The sequence below is a fragment of the Elephantulus edwardii genome, unplaced genomic scaffold (genome assembly GCF_000299155.1).
Source record: "Elephantulus edwardii isolate Elephantulus edwardi_28Jun2011 unplaced genomic scaffold, EleEdw1.0 scaffold00298, whole genome shotgun sequence".
Taxonomy (NCBI): Eukaryota; Metazoa; Chordata; class Mammalia; order Macroscelidea; family Macroscelididae; genus Elephantulus; species Elephantulus edwardii.
The window spans coordinates 1830126-1856317 of NW_006400048.1; the positions used below are offsets into that span (position 1 = coordinate 1830126).

At 40.7% G+C, this 26192-nt stretch overlaps 2 protein-coding genes and 1 pseudogene across 2 annotated transcripts in view; 2 read left to right on the forward strand and 1 right to left on the reverse strand.

Annotated features, from left to right (window-relative positions):
• The window catches only part of GOLM1 (golgi membrane protein 1), a 74222-nt gene extending 62762 nt beyond the window's left edge, over nt 1–11460 (forward strand). The window contains exons 6-9 of the mRNA XM_006900872.1: nt 3973–4132; nt 5082–5342; nt 6668–6778; nt 11381–11460. Coding sequence (XP_006900934.1) covers nt 3973–4132; nt 5082–5342; nt 6668–6778; nt 11381–11460 — 612 coding nt within the window. The remainder of the gene's footprint in view (nt 1–3972; nt 4133–5081; nt 5343–6667; nt 6779–11380) is intronic.
• Nucleotides 11461–13960: 2500 nt separating this feature from the next.
• On the forward strand, nt 13961–15809 carry LOC102857115 (annotated as a pseudogene).
• A 3678-nt stretch (nt 15810–19487) lies between these two features.
• LOC102857926 (N-alpha-acetyltransferase 35, NatC auxiliary subunit-like) overlaps nt 19488–26192 on the reverse strand; it is a 210682-nt gene continuing 203977 nt past the window's right edge. The window contains exons 21-22 of the mRNA XM_006900868.1: nt 20827–20907; nt 19488–19872 (exon numbers count right to left, since the gene is read on the reverse strand). Of these exons, the coding sequence (XP_006900930.1) occupies nt 19813–19872; nt 20827–20907 (141 nt within the window). The 3' untranslated portion in view covers nt 19488–19812. The remainder of the gene's footprint in view (nt 19873–20826; nt 20908–26192) is intronic.

Sequence of the window (26192 nt, forward strand, 5' to 3'; positions counted from 1 at the left end):
GACTACTTGAAGGCAAAGATTCTGAGGCCTCATCTAACATACTTTGGACATGCTGTAAAGTGGGACCGGTCCTTGGAGAGGGGTATTATGCTTGGGAGGGTGGAGGGACAGTGCAGGAGGGGAAGGCTCTCTTTGAGATGGATTGATTCCGTGACTGGGGTAATCAGGATGGGTGTATCAGAGACAGTGCTATTGGCATAGGACAGAGCAGAGTTTGGGGCTCTTGTACATAGGATCGCTATGAGTTGCGACTTGGCGGCACATAACAACAACAACATATTCCAAGCAGTGGAATAGCTGAGTCATATGGAATTACTATGTTCAGCCTTCTGATGAAATGCCAAACTGCCTTCCAGAGTGGTCGTACCATCTCTTTTTTTGAAGAATCACTGGTGAATTTGCTCTGCCAAAAGGATACCTCCTGCATGCTGCATAGTGTTCCATCGTGTGAATGTACCATAATTTCTAAATCCATTTAATTGTGATTGGACATTCGGGCTGTTTCCATGTTCTTGTGGTGAATAATGCTGATACCATCTCACTCCAGTAGCAATGACAAAGTTTAACGAGAAAGCAAGTATTGTTGGAGAGGATGTGGCAAGACAAGAACTCTTAGTACAACCACCCTGGAAAGTTTTTCCTCAGAATGTTAAACATAGAAATTCCATATGACTCAGCTATTCCACTGCTTGGAATATACCTCGAGTAAATAAGAACTGAGGCACAGAGACTTGTACACCAATGTTCATAGCAGCATTATTCACAATCACAAGGGTGATTGTTTTGTGTAAAGCTCGAGTCTTCTGGAGTAGCTTCCTGGTATTTTGGAGATAGGTGGTTAAGAAGATGGGTAGTGGTAGGGCAGGCCACATCACCTACCACACCTCCCATGGAAAGGTGGAGTCCATGAAACTGCCCATGAAAGAATATCTGGAAGATTGTTTTTTTAAAGAAAATGGTGCAATTTTATTGAGTTAGAATCCACATACCTTATAAGTCACCACATAAGTCTTACAGTTCAATGAGTTAGTGTATTTTCAAAATTGTGAGGTCACCATAACCCATTTTCATCATTCCAGAAAGCAGCCCTGTCCACTTTAGTGGGTAATCCCGTCCCATAGCAGTCTCTTCCCAGCCATAGTAGCTGCTGATCGACCTTATGATAGATGTGCCTGCCCCACACATTTTAGATACATGGAATCATAAAATATGGAGTCTTTTGTTGCTGGGCTCTTTTTTTTTTTTTAACTGTTATTGTTGTTGTTGTTAATGTGCTGTTGAGTTGTCTGCGACTCATAACGACCCTATGTACAACAGCTCTAAACTCTGCCCTATCCTGTGCCAATCTCACTATCTCTGACACAACTACCTTCATTGGCCCAGCCATTGAATCAATCCATCTCATCGAGGGTCTTCTTCTCCTGTGCTGTCCCTTCACCCTCCCAAGCATAATATCCTTCTCCAAGGACTCTTTGCAACATATCCAAAATATGTCAGATGAAGCTTCAGAATCCTTGCCTCCAAGGAGCAGCCTGATTTCACCACCTCCAGGAAAAACCCATTCGTTTTCTTAGCAGTCCATGGTATATTCAGTACTCTTCTCCAGCACCACAGCTCAAAGGCATCAATTCTCCTTCTGTCATCTCTAGTCATTGTCCAGCTCTCTGATGCATAGCAAGTGATTGCAAAGACCATGGCCTGTATCAGGCACACCTTAGTCTCCAGGCTGACATTGTTGCCCTGCAGTACTTTAGAGCGGTCTGTAACCGCAGACTTTCGCATCGCAATACATCTTTTAATTTCCTGGCTGCTGGTGCCAAGATTGTTGACTGTGGAGCCAAACAAACTAAAACTGTGGACCATCTCAATCTCTTCACCATCCATCATGATGTTGCCAATCGGCCCAGTAGAATCTTTGTTTTCTTGATATTGAGCCTCAATCCATACTGACTGCAGTCCATGACCTTCCACAGCAAGCACTTCAGGTCCTTCATAGCATAATATTTTTATGGTTTGTCCATATTGATGCATACTTCGGACTTTATTCTACCCCCCCAATAATATTCCGTTGTAGGGATATACCACTTTTGTTTATACATTCATACTTTGCCTCATATTATGCATTCATATGTATGTATTCATATTTTTGCTCAACAGTCGTGAATGTTTGAATTATTTCTGCCTTTTGGTAGAATAATGATAACATAAAAAATTGTATATGTGTTTATGTGGATATATGCATTGATTTCTTTGCGATATATGGGTATATGTGTGGGAGAGCTTTAGTGGCATAGTCAGGAGAGATATGCTAACACAAAGGCTGCACCTCTCTGGCAGTTACAATCCACTAGTGGCTCTGAGTGAGAAGGGTGAGCAATCTGACCGGAATAATTCACAGCCTCAGAAAACTCACTTCAAGGTCAGCTGTCAGTCAGTTACAATATGACAACAATCAGTTTGAGTTTTCATTAGATAGATAGATAGATAGATAGATAGATAGATAGATAGATAGATATAGATATGAGATTTGCAAATATTTTTAATTTGGGTGAAGCCTGGTTTTATCTTTCACTCTTTGTGCCATATATATTGTTTTCCTAATCCTCGGTCACAAAGACTCATCTCCATGTTTGCTTCTAAATTTTACAGTTTTCCTACTATAATTTATGCCTGTGATCCATCTCAAGTTAATCATCATATGTGATGTGATGTGATGTGATGTGATGTGATGTGATGTGATGTGGGATCTGCCTCTATTCTTTTACCTGTGTCTCCTTTTCTCTTAATACCATTTAGGAAAAACCTCTATATTACATTGTTGTTAGATAGACTATTTCTTGTCTACTTAGATTTTCTGGGTTTTGTTGTTTTTTTCCCCTTCTTGAGCTATTTTTGTAATTTGTGTCTTTCTAGAAGTTTATCCATGTTACTTACCTAACTTGTTGACATATAGTTCATAATAAGTAAGATTGTTAGTGATGCCCTTTTGTTTTATTAAAATCATTGGTTAATCTAGTTGAAAGTATATAAATTTTGTTTATCTTTAAAAAAAACTCCTTAATTATCTTTGTTTTGTATTCCAATCTCAGTATCATTAAGTTGTTTTCAAATCATTATGTCTTCTTTAATTATGCTGGCTTCAGTATATTAAGGTGGAAGTTTAGGTTTGTAATTTGACATCTTATTTTTTAACATAAATGTTTGTTGTTGTGTACCATTGAGTAGGAACTGACCCATAGCTGACCCTCCATCAGGTTTTCAGGGGCAGTAAATCAAAAAGGGAGAGATTACCTATATTTCTTCCACAGAGCATCTGATGGATTAGAACCAAGAGCCTTTGGGTTGGCAGTGTAGATTTTTACCTCCCTGTTGGTTAGTTAGGAGTGTGCTATTTAATTTCCATGTTTTTGTGACTCTCTCCAGTTTCATTCTGTTATGAGTGGAGAGCATAGCTTAAATTACTTCAGCCAGCCACCCAGGAGAGCAGACATGTGCACCTGGAAAGTGTGTGCTGTGCTCCTGTTGGGTCTTGTCTGGGGCCTCTTTGGTCTGTGGTGGTGCTTACGTCACCTGTTCTCTTGATCCCTTCCTTATTCTTCTGTTTGTCATTGAAAGTACCTTCCAGGGTATCTTGACTCAACCCCAACGTTTTTGATGCAAGCTCTGCCTATGTTATGAACTAGGGTATGACAGGGACCTTCCATCACCACCTATTGCCATTAAGTCAGTTCTGACTCATAGATGCTTTGGGATAGAGTAGAATTGCCCTGTAGGGGCTCCAAGGCTGTGAAGGTTTATGAATGTAGAGTGACACATTTTCTTCCAGCAGAGTGGACTTGAGCCACCAAACTTTTGGTTAGCAGTCAGTACTGCACTATCAAGGACAGATCATGGCATTTCTCAGATTTTCTGTTCTCATTTGTCAGGTGGATGGGATGATTGTTGTGTTTTGTGGTGTTTATCTTGTTTCAGCTCCAGGCCTTCAGCGAGCCTCAGCCCAGAGTGCAAGAAGTGGGCCTGCCGCAGGCAGAGGTGCCCGAAAGGAGAGGCAGCACTCTCAGCAACCCTGAATGGCAGACGCCAGCCCCGACCACCAAAACAGCTTTGGATTTGAAGAGACAAGGTGAGAAGGGTAAGCTTAGGCCAGACACCACTGGTGTGTCCTCTCCAGAGCCTCATTGAATGGTAGCAGGGTTCATGGTGTCCACTCTGTGTACAAGCAAGAAGGGCATCCTTGAGGAAGCCAGCAAGCGAAATGCTGATGGCAGCTGACCAGGGAGAGTCTCTAGGCACCTGGATTTGTAGTTGAAGGGCTGTCTTTGTCTTCCTGATGCCTCTGAGTGCTGTGTAACACAGTGTCTAGGCTGTCCCCTGTTTTGGAACATTGATAGAATTGAGGAGCAGGGGCTAAATCATGGACAGCTGCCACTTGGAGGCAGTGGGGGTTGCTGTAGAGTGTCACAGCTTGACCCCCAGTACTGGTATCACGTGCTGTTATTGTTAGGTGCTCTTGTGGTTACTAGGACTCATAGCAACCTTGTGTCCCTTCCTGGTGCTGTCCACTCTCATAGTCTCTACTGTGAGCTTGAGCCCATTGTTGCAACCACAATGTCAGTCCAGCTCCTCGAGGGTCTTTCTCTTTTTAACTACCCCTCTACTTTACCAATCATAATGTCCTTTGCCAAGGACTGACCGTCCTGACAACATGTCCAAAGCACATGAGATGAAGTTACACTTCAGTTCAAAAGAGCATTCTGGCTCCACTTCTTCCCAAACAGACCTGTTTCCTCTTTTGGCAATCAGTGGGAGAGTTGATATTCTTCATAGTCAGATAAACATGGCCGTACACTTTTCCTTCACTTAGCCTGTCACTGCCACTGAGATTTCCCCCAGTGTCTTCTCTGGCTCATGGTTTGAAGATGACTAAGACATAGAGGCCAGAGCTTGCAAAACTCTTCCCAGTCACTGTGCTCCCTACAACCCGGGGTTCTCTCTGCTGCTGGAATTGAGTGGCACACATTGTTTGCTTTGAATTTAAATGAAATGCCTCTGAGGTCACAGCTAAATGGTGTTCTGTACAGATGAAACCAATGAGATTAAGATGGTCAGCAAGGAGGAAGGACAGAGGGTCAGTATGGGACTGCCACAGGACCTGGCCGCCGAAGACTACAAGCTCGCAGAGGGAAGGGGTGCCGGGGATGCCAGACAGCTTGGCCAGACGCCACAGGTGCCAGCTGTCCTGTTAGCAAGCCAGGAAAATGCAGAAACTGAGGACCCTGAGCGGGACCAGCTGGTCATTGGCGAGGGCATGGAGGATGAGGAACCTGGAACGGAGGAGCGAGGTGAGTAGAGGCTCTGCTGCCCAGGGGCACCCTGTTGGCAGTGCTGGCCACCATCCTGACACCACAGGATCCCCATGAACTCAGCTCACAGTTTGGTTGTTTCTGTTTGTTCCTGGCAGGAAAGAGGAACATTCCACAATCTGGCACTTTGAGGTTCAGAAATATTGTTAACTGGAAGTTAAGGAGACATTAGGTGGCAGATGTTCAGATGAGTGGGCCCAGGCCTCTGCTCAGGTGGTATCTGCTGTGCCCAAAGAGGCCTGCCTGCCTGGGGAGTGGGCAAGGAAATGGGTATTATGAGGAAAACGACATGTGAATACACTTTTCTGGTTAGTTGACTTTTTAAAGAGAGGCAGGATACTGAGATCCACAGAATATACCCTGGGAGGTGTCTGATTCCCCAGAATATGAAAGCATAGGTCCTAACTGAACCAGGAGCCATTAAAAGGGCACCCATGTGCTCATTTCTTCACACATGCATGTTCCATCTGCAGCTCTCCTTCTAAGGACCATGTTCCCCACAGTCCTGGTCAGAAAGCTGCACTGTGTCAGCCCCACCTGGAGCATGGCTCCTGTGGTCCCTGGCTCCTTGTGGAACAGCCCTGCAGGCACACAGACTGTATTCTCTGTCCCCTCAGATGGCACAGAGAAATATACTCAGAGCTCACTTCCAGCAATGCCTTTTTAAAATTTTTCTTTACCTGCCTATATGCAGGCACATTTATGTCTAGAAGATGGATTGATTTGGTGACTGGGGTAATCGGGATGAGTGTGTCAGAGACAGTGAGATTGGCACAGGACAGAACAGAGTTTAGGGCTGTTGTACATAGGGTTGCTATGAGTAGCAAGCGACTCGGTGGCACTTAATAACAACAACAATTTAAATATACTTGTGAAATGCATTTTACCCTGTACTTCTTTTTGAGTTGGGGTGACTAGCTGTAACTGATCTAATTCTGTATAATGATGGGTTTGTTTTTTCATTAACAATAGTGACCATTTCTTTCCCTGGGAGCAATAAGTCCTTTTGAAATGTCATTGGTAATTAGAAGCCTGTTGTTTCCTAAGTACCTCTTTGTGTTCACCTCTTAAAAATTGAATTTTTGGTTTCATTTTCCCCTTTCCTGTCAGCAGTCCGGCTGCCCCTCCCCACTCCCAGGGCCTTATTTGACTTGAATAGAGCTGAGGCAGGGCATGCAAGCATTCCTACCAGCAGAGGGAAGGAAAGAGGGTTGAGTGATAAGTCCCCATGCCCAGGCCCTGTTATTGGTAGCGTAAAGTGAGAAGTGTAGCTTATGTTTTCTTTATCTTAGCCAATTTTACAGGGAGAAACAAGCAAAAACTGGGAGGAGATGACTACAACATGGATGAAAATGAAGCAGAATCTGAAGGGGACAAGCAGGTGGAGCTTGTCAGGAATGAGGAAGGCCTAAATGGTAAATGTGTGGTGGGCTCACTGTCCTGTGCTGCTTTGTGTCTTTTCTGGCTCTTCCCTATTCAGTACAGTGAACCCCATGAATAATACTGTAGGTTATTGATTGCTTAAAGAAACTTTTTTTTCCCCCCGTTGGAAGCCTGGAAAAATACGGGTGGTAGAGAGAGAAGGGTGAGGTCCAAAATGCTAAAGATATTTTCGAAATACCTTACTCAGCAGGTTTAAGCCCTAAGATTATTATTGGTGGAGGATTCCCTCCATACCGAACACACACATAGAGATTTAGGGGCTTCTCAGCAAGATGACTAGCTGCTGACTACCCAGTCACTCTCCATCAGTCAAGGTGTTCCAGTCTGCACAGAGCTTCCTCAAAATTTTTATAGGTGTACTTTGCATTATTGTTATTAGTATGTTGAGTTCCTGGAGAGCCCAGTGCCTTTTAAATGAACGCCTATTCTAGACTGTGTTTGCTTCCATGTTTAGATTCCATTTAATTTAGATTGTACGTTTTTTTCAAGCTGACATATGCTCCTTTTGTCTCACACAAGGATGCACATAGTGGCCTGTAGCTTTGCTGTAGGGGACTCCAAATCTGATGCCAGGGCTCTGTTGCAAAGGGACAGCTTCTCTTTGTGTTTGGTATTCTGGGAGAATGATGCTCTACCATCCATTGAGGAGGCTGGCCCACATTTCATTACTAGGGGGTTACAAAGTGGTGACTTTTCTGTTCTCTCGACACAGCTAAGTCAAACTCCCCACTCCCCACCCACTGAATCCTTTTATTGGATCTTGTTTTCTTTCTACACTTTTCAAAGCTGCTTTTTGTGTTAGTGAGAATGGCTCAGTGACAGAAGTTGCAAACACATCCTTACAGTATGGTACTTTTTAAAAAAAATTTATTTTATTATTTTTGTATATGTACTGTCAAATCAGATCTGACTGATACAGAAGGAGATTGTCCCTCCTTTCCAGCAGAGCATCTGGTGGATTTGAACAGTGCACCTCTGGGATTGCAATGACGTTTCCTGCCACTAGGCCACCAGAGCTCCCTCACAGTATGGTACTTTTTCCATGCAAACTTTAACAAGAAAAGTCATTTATTGATTCTGGATATCGAATCATAGTTAGAAAGGTTTCCATTGTATCCATTTAAAGAAATCCCACTGTATTTTTGTCTTGATTTTGAATGCTTTAAGTTTTTATCTGCTATTCTTTTAAAAACACACCACAGCTTTAGAAAGCCACACAGAGAAATGAGTTAACAGGTGCCTGCCTCCAGTCAAGAAATCCAATTTGACCAGCCACTCCAGGGACCCTTCTGTGTCCCTGTTCCAATGCCAGCATCCTCCGTCACTTCCAGTAATAGCCTCCACCTTGACCTTTGTAGCAGTCACTTCCTTATGCTGCTTTATGAGTTTCTCACTCAAAAGGGTCTTCTATTTGACATTCTGGTCTTGCAAGTTTTCTTAAATTTGATTTAACAAAACTGAGTTTAGTCAAAATTTGCAGAAATGATAGGTTTTCATTCATTACACATTTTCCTCCCTCCTCTAGTTCACTTTGTAAGGCTTGTTTTGTCCTGCATATGGACTATCTGAGGAATCTTCCATTCCCTTCACCTACTGCACTGTCAGTGTTCACCATCTATCCATTCTTTTCCTTTTAAATCAATGTTTTTAAGTTCTCCAGTCTGAAAGGTTCCCTTTCCCTCCATTCTTCAAAGTCATTTAAGAAACAATTTGACTGGTAGACATCCCCAGTCTGGATACTGTAAATCATGTCCACGGTGCAGTGTTGAGCATGTCCCTCATCTTTCTGTACATCAGCATCTGGATTCAAAGGTTTGATCAGATTGAGGTTTGGACTCAAGCCCTTGGTTGTAGTATATTCTTTCTTCTGCTCTCTCATTACTATCAAGTCTGAAATGAATCAGCTGACTCTCTAGACGGTTTTCAGAAGCTCTGATCTGTTGGGAGGAGAATGCCCTTTTTCTCCCATGAAGTCACAGGTAGATTTGAACCTTTGGGTTGGTAGCATAACTCCTTACCCATGAGGCCACCACAGCTCCCCGGTATTCTTTCAGAGACACATACAGCTGCCAGGCAGCTTCTTCCTGTGATGCTAGCAGTAGTTGATGTTCAGTGACTTTCTGTTGAAGACCTGCCAGGTCCTGCACATGATTAAATGCTTAACTGTTAGCTAAAAGTTGTGCTTTGAACCTACCCAGAGGGGCCTTGAATGACATGCCTGGTGATCTGCTTGGAAAGTCACAGTTGTGAATACCCTATGGAGCAGTTCTGCTCTGCATATGAATTGGAACTGTTTTAGTGACAACAAAAACCCATACAATAGTAATTTTATCACTTATTAACTGGAATATTTTTAGATACTTCCACATGTCTGTTGTCTGACACCTGCAGTATCAGTACTCAATCCTGTTTACCAGTTTTCCTCAATGATCCATTTTCCTTTTAACACCCGAAGGTGACCGTTTAGGACATACTGTGAACTCAGGCATTTACTTCTATCTGATGAGCCTCATTTCTTTTGCAGGGCAAATTGCCTCTTCTGTGACAGTGGAAGTTTTCTACTTTTTAAATGAAATTAAAAAAATTTTAAACTGCTCCCCTTTACAGTTTATACACATCATTCTGTGACATTGGTTGAATTTAATTTTTTTTTTTTTAAATCAGCATTCCTGTTCTTTCCTTGGTGCTTCCATTGATCTAGCTTCTGCTTTCACCAAATTCATTGCTCAGGGGAACTTATTACTCATATTACTCGTTGTTGTTGTTATGTGTCGTTGGGTCGCCTCCAACTCATAGCAACCCTATGTACAACAGCCCTCTATCCTAGGCCAACCTTATTGTCTCTGACACACCTACCTCCATTACCCCAGTCAGTGAGTCAATCCATCTCATCAAGGGTCTTCCTCTCCTGCGCTGTCCCTCCACCCTCCCAAGCATGACATTCCTCTCCAAGGACTGGTCCTACCTTGCAACATGCCCAAACTATATCAGACAAAGCTTCAGAATCCTTGCCTCCAAGGAGCAGCCTGGTCCCACCCTCTCTTGGTAATGTTTATGTTAAGTCATTCTATTAGTTGGCTGAGAAGTGATCTCCAAAGATAGCTCCTATTTCCATTGAGAGGTTGTGTTGAGGAGTCTTGCTTTTTTTAGGAGTTTGGATTCTGTTCTACATTTTTCTTGCATTTCCTTGAGGATCTTCTATTGTGTCTGGTCAGAGGTCAGCTCATTACCATCTAACTCTTTGGGTCTTGGAAGAAGCAGTGGTTCCCCCCTCACTTTTTTCTGAACCTTTCATTATTTTGCTGTCCTTGCCCTGCTCAGGCTCCACTGTTCACCCAACAGTCTTTCTGTCTGGGGCTCTACCTGGAGAGGAGCCCTGCAGATGAGTGTCAGGAGTCTATGGGGTAGAACTTTGCAAGCTCTTCTGGTCTTCACAGTGGACACTCGTGAGAAGCTACCAGGGTCAAGGATAGACACGGAAAAACTGGGATATTATTGGATAAAAGTGAGGCAGAATCTGAAACATGCAGGCAGCCCTTGTGGGGTGCCTGCCCTGGTGGGATGCCTGCCCTGGTGGGGTGCCTGCCCTGGTGAGGCCAGCATGCTTCCTGGTATGTCCTTGTTCTGGGATTGTTGGCTGCATTTGTGTACATTTGTGTTTTCTCTTTCCACAGATGCCTTCATAATTTTGATTCTTAAACTGCTTTGTGTTTTGACTGAATGATTTCTGGGCCTCCACTTTTGTTATAAATGTCTAGTTTTTGTGGTTTTTATTTTAATTATTATTTGTGTGTGTGTACCGTCAAATCAGATCTGACTGGTACAGGAGAAGATTGTTCCTCCTTTTCCAGCAGAGCTTCTGGTGGATTTGAACTGCGCACCTCAGGGATTGCAGTTCAGCTTCTTGCCACTAGGCCACCAGAGCTTGCTGGTGGCCTGGTTTTTTGTGTTTTGTCTCATTGCTTTGAATAGGATTCTAAGATATTAAAAACTGCCATTGTTGCTGTCATTCTTCCAGAATCATTGTCTGCTTTCATATTTGACATTCAGATCTCTAAAAGTCATTCAAAGTCATGTAGGTATATGGCTGCAGTCTGAAGGGCTTCCCATTTGGCCCACCTCCATCACAAAGCTAGGGATTTGAGATGCCATCTTTAGCAAATTCTAGCTATTTTTATTTGGGTCTATTCTTGGATTTTTCTATTAAGAGAACTTGTCTGCAGCTCACATTGTACTACACTAATTTAGTATCTGGGAAATCTCAGTCAATATATCTTTGAAAAATGTCTCTTCCTTTTTGAATTTAGAAATGTTTGACATTCTCTATCTCTCTGGAATATCTACATTTGGGTTAATATTTTAGATGTCTTAGCTTTGTCTAAATAGCACATTTTTTGGCCACCTAGACATTCTTATTATCTCGGTCTTGCTAAGGAATTCAAATTTTAATGTTGAGGTACATTTCTCTTTATGATGAACTCTAGAAACCTATGCCATTTGGGGCCTGCCTGGGGTATATTTTTCAGCTATTTAATATTTGAATGCACAAGTATTTTTTTCTTTTCCGTTTTTAGTTATTGATGCTGAAGATAAAAAACGGGACGTCATAAATTTACTTGATCAGCATGAAAAGAGAAATCACACTCTGAATTAAAGGGGAATTTCACTTCAGGATTGAACAGAGCTGATGATGAAATATTCATGTGGAATTGAGCACACAAAGTAGTCCGTATACATCGAAAGAAGATTATTCTAGAGTTTTAGTATGTACTTTATGGAAGGAAAATGTGATTGTATTTTAAGACTCTCTTGTGGGTATTTTTGAAATGTGGCTAATATGTTAAAATTTGCCAGGTATCTCGCTACTAGGCGTTTCATCAAAACCAAAATAGAACACAAATTCTACTCAAGTACGGCAACAGTGGTGCTTTCTTATTCTGGAACAGAACTTCCTTTAAAAGACAACAAAGGGTCTGTAGGAAGAATCTACCTTCTGACGTTGAGAGAGCACACTTTCTCAGTCTCTTCAAATATTGTCCTTGCTTTGGCATGCTGTGCTCTGGATAGGTGCACTAGCTTCTTCTCAAAGTGACCTCAGGTGCAGAAGGAAGCCTGCTGGTCAACACTGGACAATGACTGCTCTCTTGTGTACTCATTGCTGACAGTGCCTGCATCACTAGTCATAAAAATATCACTACTAACAGTGTCAAGAAGTCTTAAGCACAAAGCATTTTTGTGTGAGAATTTCTAAGACCTTTGTCATCCTTGTATACCTCTGTCATCCTTAATGTTCAAATGGGGGATTTTGGTGACTTGGGAGTCTGAATGTTTGTGATCTATGCTGTTTTGCTTAACATGTGTAGGAAAAACAAAACCTTCCATAATAAGTACACATTACCAATCAGAGACAAACGCATTGAACTTCAACTCCACAGTGGCCTAGCAGATGGTGCTGGCATCCTGCACCAGTGAGGGTGGCACAGCCCTGTAAAGATGAGTTTGCTGTGTGCAAATGGGTGCCTACTTTATTATAAAAGTGTTCCAAGTTGGGATAGTCTAGAAATGTAATATAGGTATGCATCACTGAATGTCCACACCACCTTATGAAATAGGGTATTTTGTAAATACTAGATCACCTATAGTATGTTTGTATGTATCTTACACGCATATTTAAATGCCATCCTTCACAAACTGCTCTGGTTCTCTGTTAGTAGCTGAAGACTTGTGGTTTGCATACTTTCCCATGCAACTGGCTGCCCCTGCCAGTTAGAACTTAAAGCCTTTAAGGACAAGTGGATCAGTCCTAGGCAGCTTCTTCCAGCAGACACTGACCTATGGGCAGATAGGCAATGAAAGCTGGAGCCTCAATTGTGGTGTGGCTCTTGCCATAGTTTATAGACTGAACCATGGCTGCAGGCTGCTTAGGGTGTAGCCAGGTGGCTGGGTGCTGGGATGGAGCTGGGTGGCCTTCGTTCCACAGGCAACACCAGCCCTGCATGCTGGGATCATTCTCACCAAGCCCTACCTACCCACTCCACAGGTATGTGATCTGGCAGTTGGGATGTTAGCCAGAAGGACATTATGAGACACAAGTTGTTTTTTTCAGTTTACACATTTATCTGTGGCAAAATAATTTATGACAAAACTCATATAAAACACAAAGGTTAATGTTAATTTTGCAAATAGACTTGGAGTGACGATCATTCACAGTGCTGGTGGTGATGGCAGGGCTGCCTTGTTTCAGTGAAGCTCTCAGAAGTGGTACCTACTGAAATGCACTTTCATCTGCAGAATGAACTACAGTGCCTCATCCTCACCCTTCTCAAGAGGGAGCGCAGTGACAGGCACAGCAGATACACCAGATATGCCCATACTGCAGGTTGTGTCCTCCTATACTAAATCACTGATATTTAACCTGTCACTCAGAAAAGGGATGTAATCTTTTCCTAGCCCTCTTTTTGTCTTAAGAGTTGATAAAAATCCTCCTGCTTTCTCAAATAATAAAACCTCTAGGTATACTGTTTAAATGTGAAGAACTGCTGAGAAATAAAAGTACTCTGATCTTAAAACTTTCAGAGACCTCCCTTTGTCCTCATGGGTTCCTTAATGAAGTCTGCTTCTAAATTGTGGATTGAAGATAGATTCGCTTAAGAAACTTTGGGAAAATGAGATTACATGTCAATATAAGCCAAAAAGAAAAAAAAAAACAACCCACCCCTAATTTTTTTGTGCAGAGGCTATGTACGTGGGGTTCCTTCTCCGAGTGGGCCAAGTACTGGCCCTCTTGTAAGCTCAGGCAGGAATCAGGAGACAGGAATTAAGAGATGTAGGGACTATTTTGCTTTTATTTCTTAAAAAAGACAACATAAACCTGTGTGGCCAAGCATTAGAGAGCCTATCAATCTCCAACCTTGGTCTTAGGTTTTTATCCAAAATGAAACTGGCATGATTTTCGTTAAAATTAAAACCTACTTTTAGAAGCATTTCATTTCTTCCTTCTATAGTCTCAAATGGACAGGAGTGTAGAGTGACAGGATTGTTCATTTACTTTCCCTATTCGGGCAAACAAGACTGTATGTGGAGACTTTGTAAGCAAACTGATTTCACAAGTACTTCTGTGTAATGGAATTTGAAAAAGAAATCATTTCCTGGTTTCTGCATCTCGGGATAAGACCCTTCGCATCTGGGACCTGAATAAACATGGTAAACAAATTCAACACATCAACAGAACTGCCAGATGTGCAGGCTGGATTTAGAAGAGGTCATGGTACTAGGGATATTATAACTAATGTTTGATGGATCTTGGCAGAAAGCAGAGTACCAGAGGAATGTCCATCTGTGCTTCACTGACAATTGACTGTGTGGATCACAAGCCATGGCTGACTCTGAGAAGAATGGGAGTTCCAGAACATTTGACTGTGCTTATGCAAAACCTATACTTGGACCAAGAGGCAGTCATCAGAACAGAGAAGGAGACACTGCATGGTTCAAAATTGGGAAGGGGGTCTGCCAGGGATGTATTCTGTCTCCGGACCTTTTCAGTCTGTATGCAGAACAGATCATCTGAGATGCTGGGCTGAACGAGGAGGAATGTGGCATCAGGATTGGTGGAAGATTAATCAGCAACATGTGTTAAGCAAATAACACAACCTTGCTTGCTGAAACTAAGGAAGACGTGAAGCGCTTGCTGCAGAAGGCCAAGGACTGCAACCTTCAATGCGGATTGAAGCTCAACATCAAGAAAACAAAGATTCTCACCACTGGGCCAACTGGCAGCATCAGTATGGATAGTGAAGATTGAGATAGTTAAGTTTTAGTTTGCTTGGCTCCACAGTCAACACTCTTGGTACCAGCAGCCAGGAAGTCAAGAGACAAATTGCATTGGGAAAGTCAGCTGTCAGGGACCTCTCCAAAGTACTTAAGAGCTGGATGTCAGGCTGGACACAAAAGGTGTGCCTGATCCGAGCTATAGTCTTCACAATTGCATGCTATACACTGGAAAGCTGGACAGTGATTAGGGATGATAGAGAATTGATGCCTTTGAGTGGTGGTGCTGGAGAAGAGTTAATACACCATGGACTGCTAGAACAGATTTGTCCTGGAAAAGGTGGGTGTAGCTGATCTGCTCCTTAGAGTCGAGGATTCTGAAGCTTCGTCTGACATACTTTGGGCATGTTGCAAGGAGGGAGGGACAGCATCCAGGAAAGAGCCTTGATGAGATGGATCTATTCAGTGATTGGGGTGGTGGGAATAACTCTGTCAGAGACAGTTTGGCACAGGATAGAATGACATTTAGGGCTCTTGTACATAGGGTCACTAGGAGTCACACGTGACTTGGCGGGACATAATAAACATGTCCAGGTGTTACCGGACCACTTGCAGTTGGGTGTACTGCTGCTCCTTCTCCCTGGACTGCTGCATGCTGTGTTCTGTGGCTGGAGAGAAGTCTGTCTTCCTCTCGGGCATGATGTCAGACACGATTATCTGGAAGCTCAAAGGCCAGAAGGGCAGTGTGGTCTCTTACGACTTCTCCCGACTCAGCCCTGCTTGTCACCACGTCTTACACCACCAACATGATCATTTGTGACCTCTACACTGGTGAGAGGCTGAGATCCCTCCACCACACACAGCTGAACGCCCTGACGGCCAATAGTGATGTCCACATCAGCTCACTCAGGTCCATGTGCTTCTCCCTGGAAGGTCTGTACCTTGTCACTGTGACAGATGACAGACTCCTCAGAATCTGGGCGCTGGAACTGAAAACACTAATCTTATTTGCTCCCATGACCAACGGCCTCTGCTGCACATTTTTTCCCACACAGTGGCATAATCGCCACAGGGACCAGAGATGGCCATGTCCATTTCCTGATGGAGTCGAGGATCCTGTCATTGCTGAAGTACTTACGCTGGAAAGTTCTCCGCAGTTTCCCGACCATGTACCAAGTCCTGGCACTGCCGATCCCCAAGAAAATGAAAGAGTTCCTCACGTACAGGACTTTCTAAGTGGCCTTCCGTGGAGTTGTCCCCACTTGCTCAGAGGTGGGCGGAATCTTCCAGGCAGAGGCACAGCTAGCATGAAACGGGCCAGATGGCTTGTCTTGGATGGAAGCACTGTTTGGGATCAAGAGAATGTTGCAAAACCAGATTCTAATGGACAAGACTTGGGTCTTCTTCTGCAGCTGGTGCAAGGTACTGGGGGACAGGACAACGTTCTTTTGGCTGCAGAACCCTGCCCTACCATACAACACTGAGCTGTTCATAGTTGTCATGTAAAGTGCAGTGACTAGGGTAGTTCTGGTGACAAAGTGGGTTGTCAGAGCCTTCTCTTGAGTGTCAGCCAAGCTGAAACACCTGGTTGATGGCTGTCAACATTGAGTTTCTTATTTGAACGCAGTGGGGGCTTGCTGAGAATTTTTTTGTGCTGTGCTAAGCGTTGCTGTGATGGTGGCATGTCCTGTCCTTTCCCCGGCTCCCCTTTGGCCAAATGCATCATTCTCATGGAGCTGTTTGGCATGTTAAGCTTCTCCAATTACAGATGAAATCAGTGGGTGTGTTCTGGACCTATTTAAAAAAAGATACTTATCATTGTTCATTCTTACTGTGGGGTGTGTGTGTCCATGTGCAGGAAGGGACAACCTGTGTAAGGTGACAAAAAGATGTATTCTTCAACTGCATGATCTTTGAAATGGTCACTGGCTTTGCACCTGTGGGCCATGGATTTACATCCTAATTTCTCAGCTGCTGTTAAGGCACAATTGTGGTGGGGTTTTTCTTCTTCTTCTTGGTTATCTAAGAACCTCTGTCAAATCATTGAGCTGTCTCTTCAATCACGTAGAGATTTGGTGTCACTATCACGCAGATGAGATCTGTCTGTGCTGCTGAACTCGTTGGATTGACCAGCCTGTTTCAACTCCTATCTCCCCATTCAACAAGCAAAGAGCTCCTTTGCAGGTGCTGTTCCCCTTCAATGGCACTAGGTTACCCCAGCCAAGATGCTTCATTCCAGCAAGATCTGCCTTAGGAGACTGAATATATTTTAAAGAGACACATGATACTGTATCCTTTGGCTCTCTTAATGGGTTCTCGGTGGAGACCAGTTTATGTTCTGTGATTGTTAGAGGAGCTTCCTCTACCACCTCTACTGAATTGTTTTCAAACTGAGGATTTTCATTGAAGGGGTGGGGGTGGGGTGGATAAATATCAGTTTTAAAAAAAAAGGTTCTATGAACTGTGGGATAATTGTTTTCACTTGATTAGTTTCTGTTTCGAAAATGCTTTTGTGTCAATGTTGGAAAAATGGATTGATGTTCTCATGGTCTAGTCCATTTAGCCACAGACTCAAAGGTTGCACCTCTGGTGGTCTGAATCTACCAGCTGCCCCAAGAGAGAAAGATGAGCAATCTCGTCTCATGCAATATACAGCCTCTGAAACCCAAAACCCTGTTATAAGTTGGTTCCAACTTGACCACAATAGGACAGTGAGTGACTAGTTATTAATAGATTTTAAAGTTTATGTGCTGTTTCTTAGCCCAGAAGGAACACTAATGCACTGTCCCTTGTAAATTTTTAAAACTTTAAATAAACTGTGATTATTACTTGGAATACTTATCTTTTCATGAACTTTTTGTTTTACTTTTAGAAAGCTGGACTTTATGTATTCATAATTAACTAGGAATCCTCCTCATTAAATAAATAGATAAAATAGAATAGCTGGTGCATCTCTGGTTAGGATAAACAACATGCTTTCATCTGTTAGAAAACCACAAACACCAAGTAAGGACCTTTTTATACAGTGTGGCTCTAACCAGTAGGTATAAATGCTTTTTAAAAAAATTCTTATCCCTCAGAATAATTATACTCTCCAAACCAGAGTAAACATGCTCTGCTGAATGAGAGACTATCTCTTTTTAAAACTAGTTTACCTTTCACAAAGATTCTGATTGTATACTTGGCAAATATTTCTTGGCTGCTAAATTAAAACACAAGACTGACTTGACCAGAGATGTGATCCTAGATAGACTAATTTTCAATGTTACAGAAGTTTTCTCTTCTAGCTCCTTTCAATATAAACTCAATTTCCAAACTGTTCATGCAATTTTATCAGTAATTTACAATAATAAAGATTTTGCTTATCATTTGACAAAAAGGGTAAGGTAACAAGGACAGTTTGTTCTCGGGAAGAGCCACTCCTAAAATACAGATGAGAAATGCATGTCATTGAGCCAGGACTCTGCTCAGTAATATTGATTCACACTAAGGGACTCAACCAGGGAGTTCTGGTGGCCTAGTGGTAAGGATATGTACTGTCAATCCAAAGGAATGTGGTATGCATTCACCAACTGCAGTCTCTTCCCATGCAATTTACCGCTGGATAACCCACTAGGGGTTGGTTCCAACATGACAGTACACAACCACGGGAGAGCCAATTAGATATATGGGCTATGAATAAATTATTTAAAATTATTTCCAGAAAAAGAATTCCAATGTCATGTGAGCAAGAAAGGTGTTACACATCAGAACCACAGACCTCTTGTTACTGTTTAACAGTCCTTGTCCTGTTAGTTGCTGAATGAAAAACCATCATATGGTTGCACAACAGAATGAAACTGCCATTTCCTGGGCCTGGGCTTTACGAGTCACTGGCATGCTAGAATCCAGTCTGTCTCACTGAGATTGTTTTCCTCCTTTTCACAGGCCTTCTCGGCCCAGCAAATAGCCTTTCCTAATTATGAAGCGATCCCATTCTAAAAAGGGCATTCCGTGTTTTCATTTTTTCTAAGACTCAGCCATTCTTCTGGCATCCATAGTCTATTTAGTATTTGCAAAAACCACAATTTGGATCCAACATCTCCTCTTGGATTCTCCTTGTATATATTCAACTTTTGCATACACATAAGCTGACTGAAAAGTCCATGGTTGAGGACCGGTGAATTAGCCATCACACTGATGTTGTTTGTAGCACATGTGCTCAGCACAATACCATATAACCTATCATTTTATTTCTTCAAGGTTTCTGTTTACCAAAGATCAAGTATATAATTGTTGCTAGTCTAGGTCAAGCCACAAAAGCCAACCAAAGGCCTACTATGTGTGGCTCACAATGCTATCAGCTATCGAGGCAAAAGAGAAGGCCTGCACAGCTGCCAGCTATGGCAGCATGAGAAAACAGACCAGATTCAAGAGAGACAAGCACAGGATAGTGGGCGCTGGCTATGGGAACTTATATGAACAGGTGGGTTTTGGTGAATTTTTCAAAGTCAAAGCATATTCATAGGGATAGACCCCTCATTTGAAAATGTTTCACAGGTTAAAATGAATATGAGGGAATAAAAGGGAACATGCATGCTTAAACCTAGACCTTAAAAACTTATTTGCTGTTTTTTTAATGTTGCTAGTAAATGAAACATGGAATTTAAAAAAAAAAAATAGCAAAAGTAACAGTTAAAGAATGTTAAAGGTATTTATAGTCTTATAAAATCACATTTCCCATAAACCTACCTTTCTTCATAGGACAAGAACCACTAAAACCCCCTTTTAAAATGTATTTTTACCAAAAGCCTTTGATCTAAAACCTCTTTTGGAAGCACTCAAAACTGTTTTTTAATTACTCAAATAGGAAAGAATGTGACTGTAGTTCTTAACATCAAAGGACTGGCCCAGTATCTCATCTGCAGAAGTGCATTTTTGTCATGAAATTTATTAACTTTCACAAACAGTATTTTCACTCCATCGTTCATGAAAAATGATTTATGATTAAATCTGTAATAAAACCATATAACATCTATATGCATTTGACAAGACTAGTTCATCTATGGACCATAATAAACCACTTTAAAACAGCAGTTTTCATTTATATCATATAAAGCTGTGAAACTAAAAATTCCTTCTAATGAGCTGTTATCCATGAAATCCATTTCACTTCATGTTATGTGGTAAAACTGATTGATGTATGCTCTGAGAAGAATCTGAAATTAGATTCCACTCCTTTATGATCCATTTTTCAGTCTTAAACAAGTTTCACAACGGGAAAATATTTGTGAGCAGAGAAATCAAATTCAGGAGGAATCTGTAAAGAAAACCAGAAAATTCACTTATTTACAATTTTTCTTTCCCATGTTCCCATTTTCAATTTTACTTTCCCATGTTTTTAGAGAAACAGCTGCACAAGAGAGATAAAATATCAATTAAACTAATCAGGAGCCAAAACCCAACTTCTTATCTCCAGTTTTTGAAAGTTATTAGAAAATATACTGAGGAATTGATACACAACTCTGTCGGAACCAACTCATAGCAATCCTCCAGTGGGGTTTCAAAATATGTATGCCTGGGATGAGACTGCCCATCTCCCACCCAAGGTACTACTGATGGATTCAAACCAAAGAGAAGCTCTGCCTGTGGGTTGGTAGTGACTACCTCACTAGAGCTCCCTAAGCAAGGGAAAGTGGACTTAGATTATAGGAAAAGTGTTCAATTAAATCATAGGTCAGAAACTCTTAACTAGTTCTGTGTCACTGTCAGTACTAAGCAATGCCAATGAGAATCATGTGTAAAGCAGAGCAGGAGAGAAGGAAGACAGACAAAAGACAGGAAAGAGGGAACAAAGCAATGCAGAAGAGATGGACAAATGCTGTCAAAAAAACCTCAGCATCTGGTCTCTTAGTGCTGTAATGCTGAGTAAAGACTGGAAGGCTCCCAAGTCTCATCCCTGAGCCACACACACACATACACACACAAAGTCCTATTTTTGAAGTATTCACTTTCTCAAACTGCAGATAATTTTATAAACATCTTTCCCAGTTCTATCTTCTAAAACGTTATTTTGTTATTTACACAGAGAAAGAAGGGAAAGGCAGGCTTTGAAAAGCAACAACATCTGTAACTTTAAAGACAAACTGCAGTCTTTTATAAATTTTTAAATGACTATTTTAACATTTTTATAACAATAGTTATGTACCTCATTTAGGAAAAAAGTGAAAATTTTAGTAATTTAAGGTCATTTATTGTTCTACAATACACTCACCTTAGATTCCTTTTTATGTCCTCCTGCAAGTAACTTCATAACCACAAAGTTGGGTTTGGCCACCTTTAATATTCTATTGACCTAAACAGTGAGCAACATTAAGCTATCAAAATAAAATTAATACTAATAATAGTCTTTATAGATACTAACTAGATTTTGCATATGTTAAAATGTCATCAAATAAAAACTTTAAAAATCACACTTCTTTTTCTAGACTTATATTTTAATCAACTCAGAAAACCTGAAAGTTCTCCTATGTGTCATTTATGTGTTATTAGCACAGGGCTAAGAGTACAGATTCAGGAGTGAGACTTCCAATTCCAAATGCCAAAATAGTCTCTAGCTAGCTGGTAAATTTCTGGCAAGGTATCTATCCTATCTAGCAAAAAATTCCTATGAGGGTTAAATTAATTAATATATATTAAAAACTCAGAACCATGCCTATAAGGTGGGAAATATACACTAAGTGTTAATAGTTTTACCATTTACCTAAAGGATTTCATCTAAATGCATAGTGACAACAGACTGGAATACTTGACATATTATAAAAGAGAATAATGTAAAACTTGATGAAAAAAATTCACCCTGCCTCCCCCCATTGACCTCTCTGAAAATATATCTCAACACAAACTCAGGACTTCTCTTGCTTGAACAGTACATCCCAACTCCTGGATGGTAGCTCCACCAGGATAATCCAACAAACATCTCAAATTTAATGTGTTGAAACCCAGCTCAAGGCCATGCTGCTGCTGCCTCACCTGCCTGTGCATCTTGTTGAGGGTCTGCCTCTCCTTCTCTGACCCTCCACCTTTCCCAGCATGGTATGTTTTTCCAAGGACTGGCCTCTCCTGACAGCATACCCAGATAAGTGAGACAAAGTTTCACCACCATCCTTGCCTCTAAAGAGCACCCTGTTTGCACTTCCTCCAAGACATATCTGTTCTTTTGGCAGTCCATAGGATATTCTGTGTACTTTTCTAACACCACAACTCAAAGGCATCCATTCTTCTTCAGCCATCATTATTCACTGTCCAGCTCTCAGATTCAAAAGTGATTGATAAGACAATGGTCTGAATAAAGTGCATCTTAGTGTTTTAAACTGACAACACTGCTCTTCAGTATTTTGGAAAGGCCTCTGACAACAGATTTTCCCAATGTGAAACACCTTTGGTTTCTTTTTTTTTAATGGTTGGTATTTTGTTTTTTAAGGGCCAGTACAGTGATATTATGTACAACAATTCTTAATATATGTACCACAAATCTAAATAGCCATGTACTTAAAATTCTTTTCTAAATTCCAGTTACTTTCCAGTTTTAAATTTGGAGGAAAATCTTCACAAAGAAGGAAATAAGTATCAGTATCTTCAACTGTTGGTAAACTATTTTACTAAACAATGTTCTAAATTATATGTCAAAAAAACATGGAAAACAGACTTAATTTAAAATGTTCAAAAACTGTCCCCTTTTCCCAGGGAATCTCAGACTGACACTCAATACCCCCCCCCCCAATTTTAACAGTCTACATTTTCTGGTTGTACCAAAAAATAAACCACTAGCAAATGCTCTTATCTCTTAAAAAAATCATTTACAGTTGAAAATGAAGTGGGATTTCCTTCTTCTTAAAAATGTTTCTAGAGCTACAGAAAATCTTGCATTTATAAAGTAGTTGATAGAAACTCTGCATACAAGGACCACTGATAAGACATAGTAGACAAATATTAATCAGACTTGGCTTCTTTCTCTCCTGCTTCTCTCTCTTTTTTTGTCCTTCCATTTTCTGCAGGTAAATCTTTATTTTCTTGATTGGGCACTTCAGCCTGTTCTCCCTTTGCTCCACTCCTGCTGCCTTTTTGAGCTTCGTTTCCACGTTTGCCAGCAGATTAGCTACAACCTCGTTAAGCGCCTCTGGCGCTCCACCTCCACCACCCCTATGGCTGAGTTGACTTTCTTCTTGGGCATCTTGGTTGCAGGGAGGGCTTGGGCTGGGTGATATGGGCCACCACACACAGAGCCTTTGTGAAGGTGAGTTGCTCTGGACTCTTTTGATTTCTTGACTGCTGGCACCAAGAATGCTGACTGTAGAACCCGGTAAGATGAAATCACTGACATCAAACTTCTCCATCTATCATGATGGTGACTTCCCACAAATGACCATGTATATATAAGATAAATCCAAGCAGCACAACCGCTGAGCCCAAGTTTTGTGGTTTTTTAATCAGTATTGCTAAACTAAGCCTATAATGAAGCTATACCCAAGGTATGTATCCCCAACGGCATTACCTTTTATCTACAAAATAAGTATATTTGCAAATTATTTTCTAAGTGTTAAGTTCTGTGGAGAAGCTCTGAGAGTACAGCAGTTTGAATCTAGCTGCACTACAGAAGAGAGGTGAACATTCTCCTCCTGTAAAGATTTACTGCCTCAGAAACCAGGAGGAAGGCTGATACGAGTCAGTATAATTTGACAGCAATGGTTTGGTTTGGTGTGGGTAAGTTCTGCAGAATACATCAAAATGTCTTCAGAAGCACTGTTCTAGATTAAATGCTGATTTCTCAGCAGAAACCATGCAAGCAAGAAGACAATGGAATGGCATATACAGAACACTCAACAAACACAACTTTCAACCAAGAATACTGTACCTAGCAAAACTGTCCATCAAGTAAGAAGAAAAGATCAAAATATTCCCAGAAATACAGAACCTAGGGGAGTTTGTAAAAACAAGACCAGCCTTACAGGAAACACCGAGAGATGTCCTTCTTACAGAGATGCCACGAAAAAAACAGGACGGACCAAAGTAACTAGCAACAACACCAAAAAGAATTGAACAAAATGATAGCAATAAAACCCTACCTCTCAATAATTAAACTGACCGTGAATGGTTTAAAGGCACCATTGAAGAGAAAAAGAGTAGCAGACTGGATAAAAAAAAAAAAATCCAACAATCTGTTGTCTACTACAGACACATCTGAAAAATGAAGATACACTAAAAAAAAGGATGGGGAAAATGATACCAAGCAAATGACAACCAAAAAAAAGCAGGAGTAGCGATACTAATCTTTGATAAAACAAATTTCAATGCAAAAACCATCACAAAGGACAAAGAAGGTCACTATATAATGCTCAAAGAATCAAGAAAACAACAGGATATAACAATATTGAATATCTATGCACCAAATGAAAGACCTGCAAAATATATAAAACACACACTAACAAAATTGAAAAAGGAGACAGACAACACTACTATAGTACTTCGAGACTTCAATACACCCCTTTCAAGAAAAGACAGAACTACCAAAAAGAATCTCAACAAAGATAAGAATTAAACCACACAATTAACCAACTCGATCTCATAGATATTTACAGGCTAATGCACCCAAAAAAAGCACAATATACCTTCTTTTCCAATGTGCATGGAACATTCTCCAGAATAGATCACATTCTAGGTCACAAGGCAAGCATCAACAAATTCAAAAACATAGAAATTATACAAAGTATCTTCTCAGATCACAACGCCACAAAATTAGAAATTAATAACAAGTGAATAAAGGAGAAAAAAAAATCATACATTTGGAAGCTGAACAACAACTTGGTTGAACACCACTGGGTACAAGAAGAAATAAAAAATGAAATTAAAAAGTTTCTTGAAACAAATAACAATGAAGACACTACATACCAAAACCTCTGGGAAACAGCCAAAGCAGTAATCAGAGGTCAATAAGCAAACACATCAAAAGGCAGGAAAAATTGATCATTGACTCTCTAACCCAACATCTCCAACAAATTGAAAAAGAACAGCAAGAAAACCTGACACCCTCTAAAATAACTGAAATTACAAAAATTAGAGCAGAGATAAATGAAATAGAAAACTGAAAACCAATTTAAACTATCAACATAACTAGGAGTTAGTTCTTTGAAAAGGTCAATAAAATCGACAAACCATTAGCAAAACTCACCAAAGAAAAGAAGACACAATCCGAATGACAGATGAATCAGGCAACATCACAACAGAACCAACTAAAATAAAAAAGCTAACATTAGAATATTATGAAAAACTATACTCAAACAAATATAAAAACCTAGCAGAAATAGACAAATACTTAGAAACGCACAACCTACCTAAACTGACACAAACCTAAATTGAACATCTGAAAAGACCCATTACAAAAGAAGAAATTGGAAAGGTAATATAACAACTTCCAACCAAAAAACAGCTCTGGACCAGATAGATTTACAAGTGAATTTTATCAAACATTCAGAGAAGAAATGTCACGAATTCTACATAAACTATTTCAGAAAATAGAAAAAGATGCAATTCTCCCAGACTCATTCTATGAAGCAAACATACATATCCTTGATACCAAATGCAGGAAAGGACACCACCAAAATAGAAAACTATAGGCCAGTATCTCTTAAGAACATAGATGAAAAATCCTGAATAAAATATTGGCCAATAAAATCCAAGAATACATCAAAGAAATAATCCATCATGACCAAGTGGGATTCATAACAAGTACACAAAGATGGTTCAATATAAGAAAAACAATTAATGTAATTCATCATATTAACAAAGCAAAGAACAAGAAACATGTGATCCTATCAATTGATGCAGAAAAGGCCTTTAACAAAAACACCCTTTCCTGAGTAAAACACTCAACAAAATAGGACTAGAGGGGAATTTTTTCAATATGGTAAGAAATATTTATGAAAGCCTGAGAGCCAACATTGTTCTCAATGGAGATAGATTAAAGGCATTCCCTTTGAGAACAGGAACTAGGAAGGATGCCCATGATCACCTCTCTTATTCAATATTGTAATGGACGCCTTAGCGATAGTAATAAGACAAGAAAAAGACCTGAAAGGTATACAAATTGGCAAAGAGGAGGTAAAATTATCCCTCTATGCAGATAGCATGATAGTGTACTTGGAAAACCGTAAAGACTCAGTCAGCAAGAAAACTATTAAACACAGTTGACCAATTCAGAAAAGTAGCAGGATACAAGATTAACATACAAAAATCAGTTGGATTTCTCTACAGTGACACACAGAATACAGAGCTGGAGCTAAGAAAATCAATAACCCTTTACAATAGCTAATCACAAGATAAAATATTTGGGAGTAAATATAACTAGAAGCACAAAGGATCTATTCAAAGAAAATTACAAAACGTAACTACAAGAAACAGAAAGAGACCTGGAGAAGTGGAAGAATATCCCTTGCTCATGGATAGAAGACTCAATATTGTGAAAATGGCAATACTACCAAAGGCAATATACATGTTCAATGCAATCCCAATACAAATACCAATCCCATTCTTCAACGAGATGGAAAAGGCAATCTCCAGTTTCATTTGGAATGGAAAGAAGCC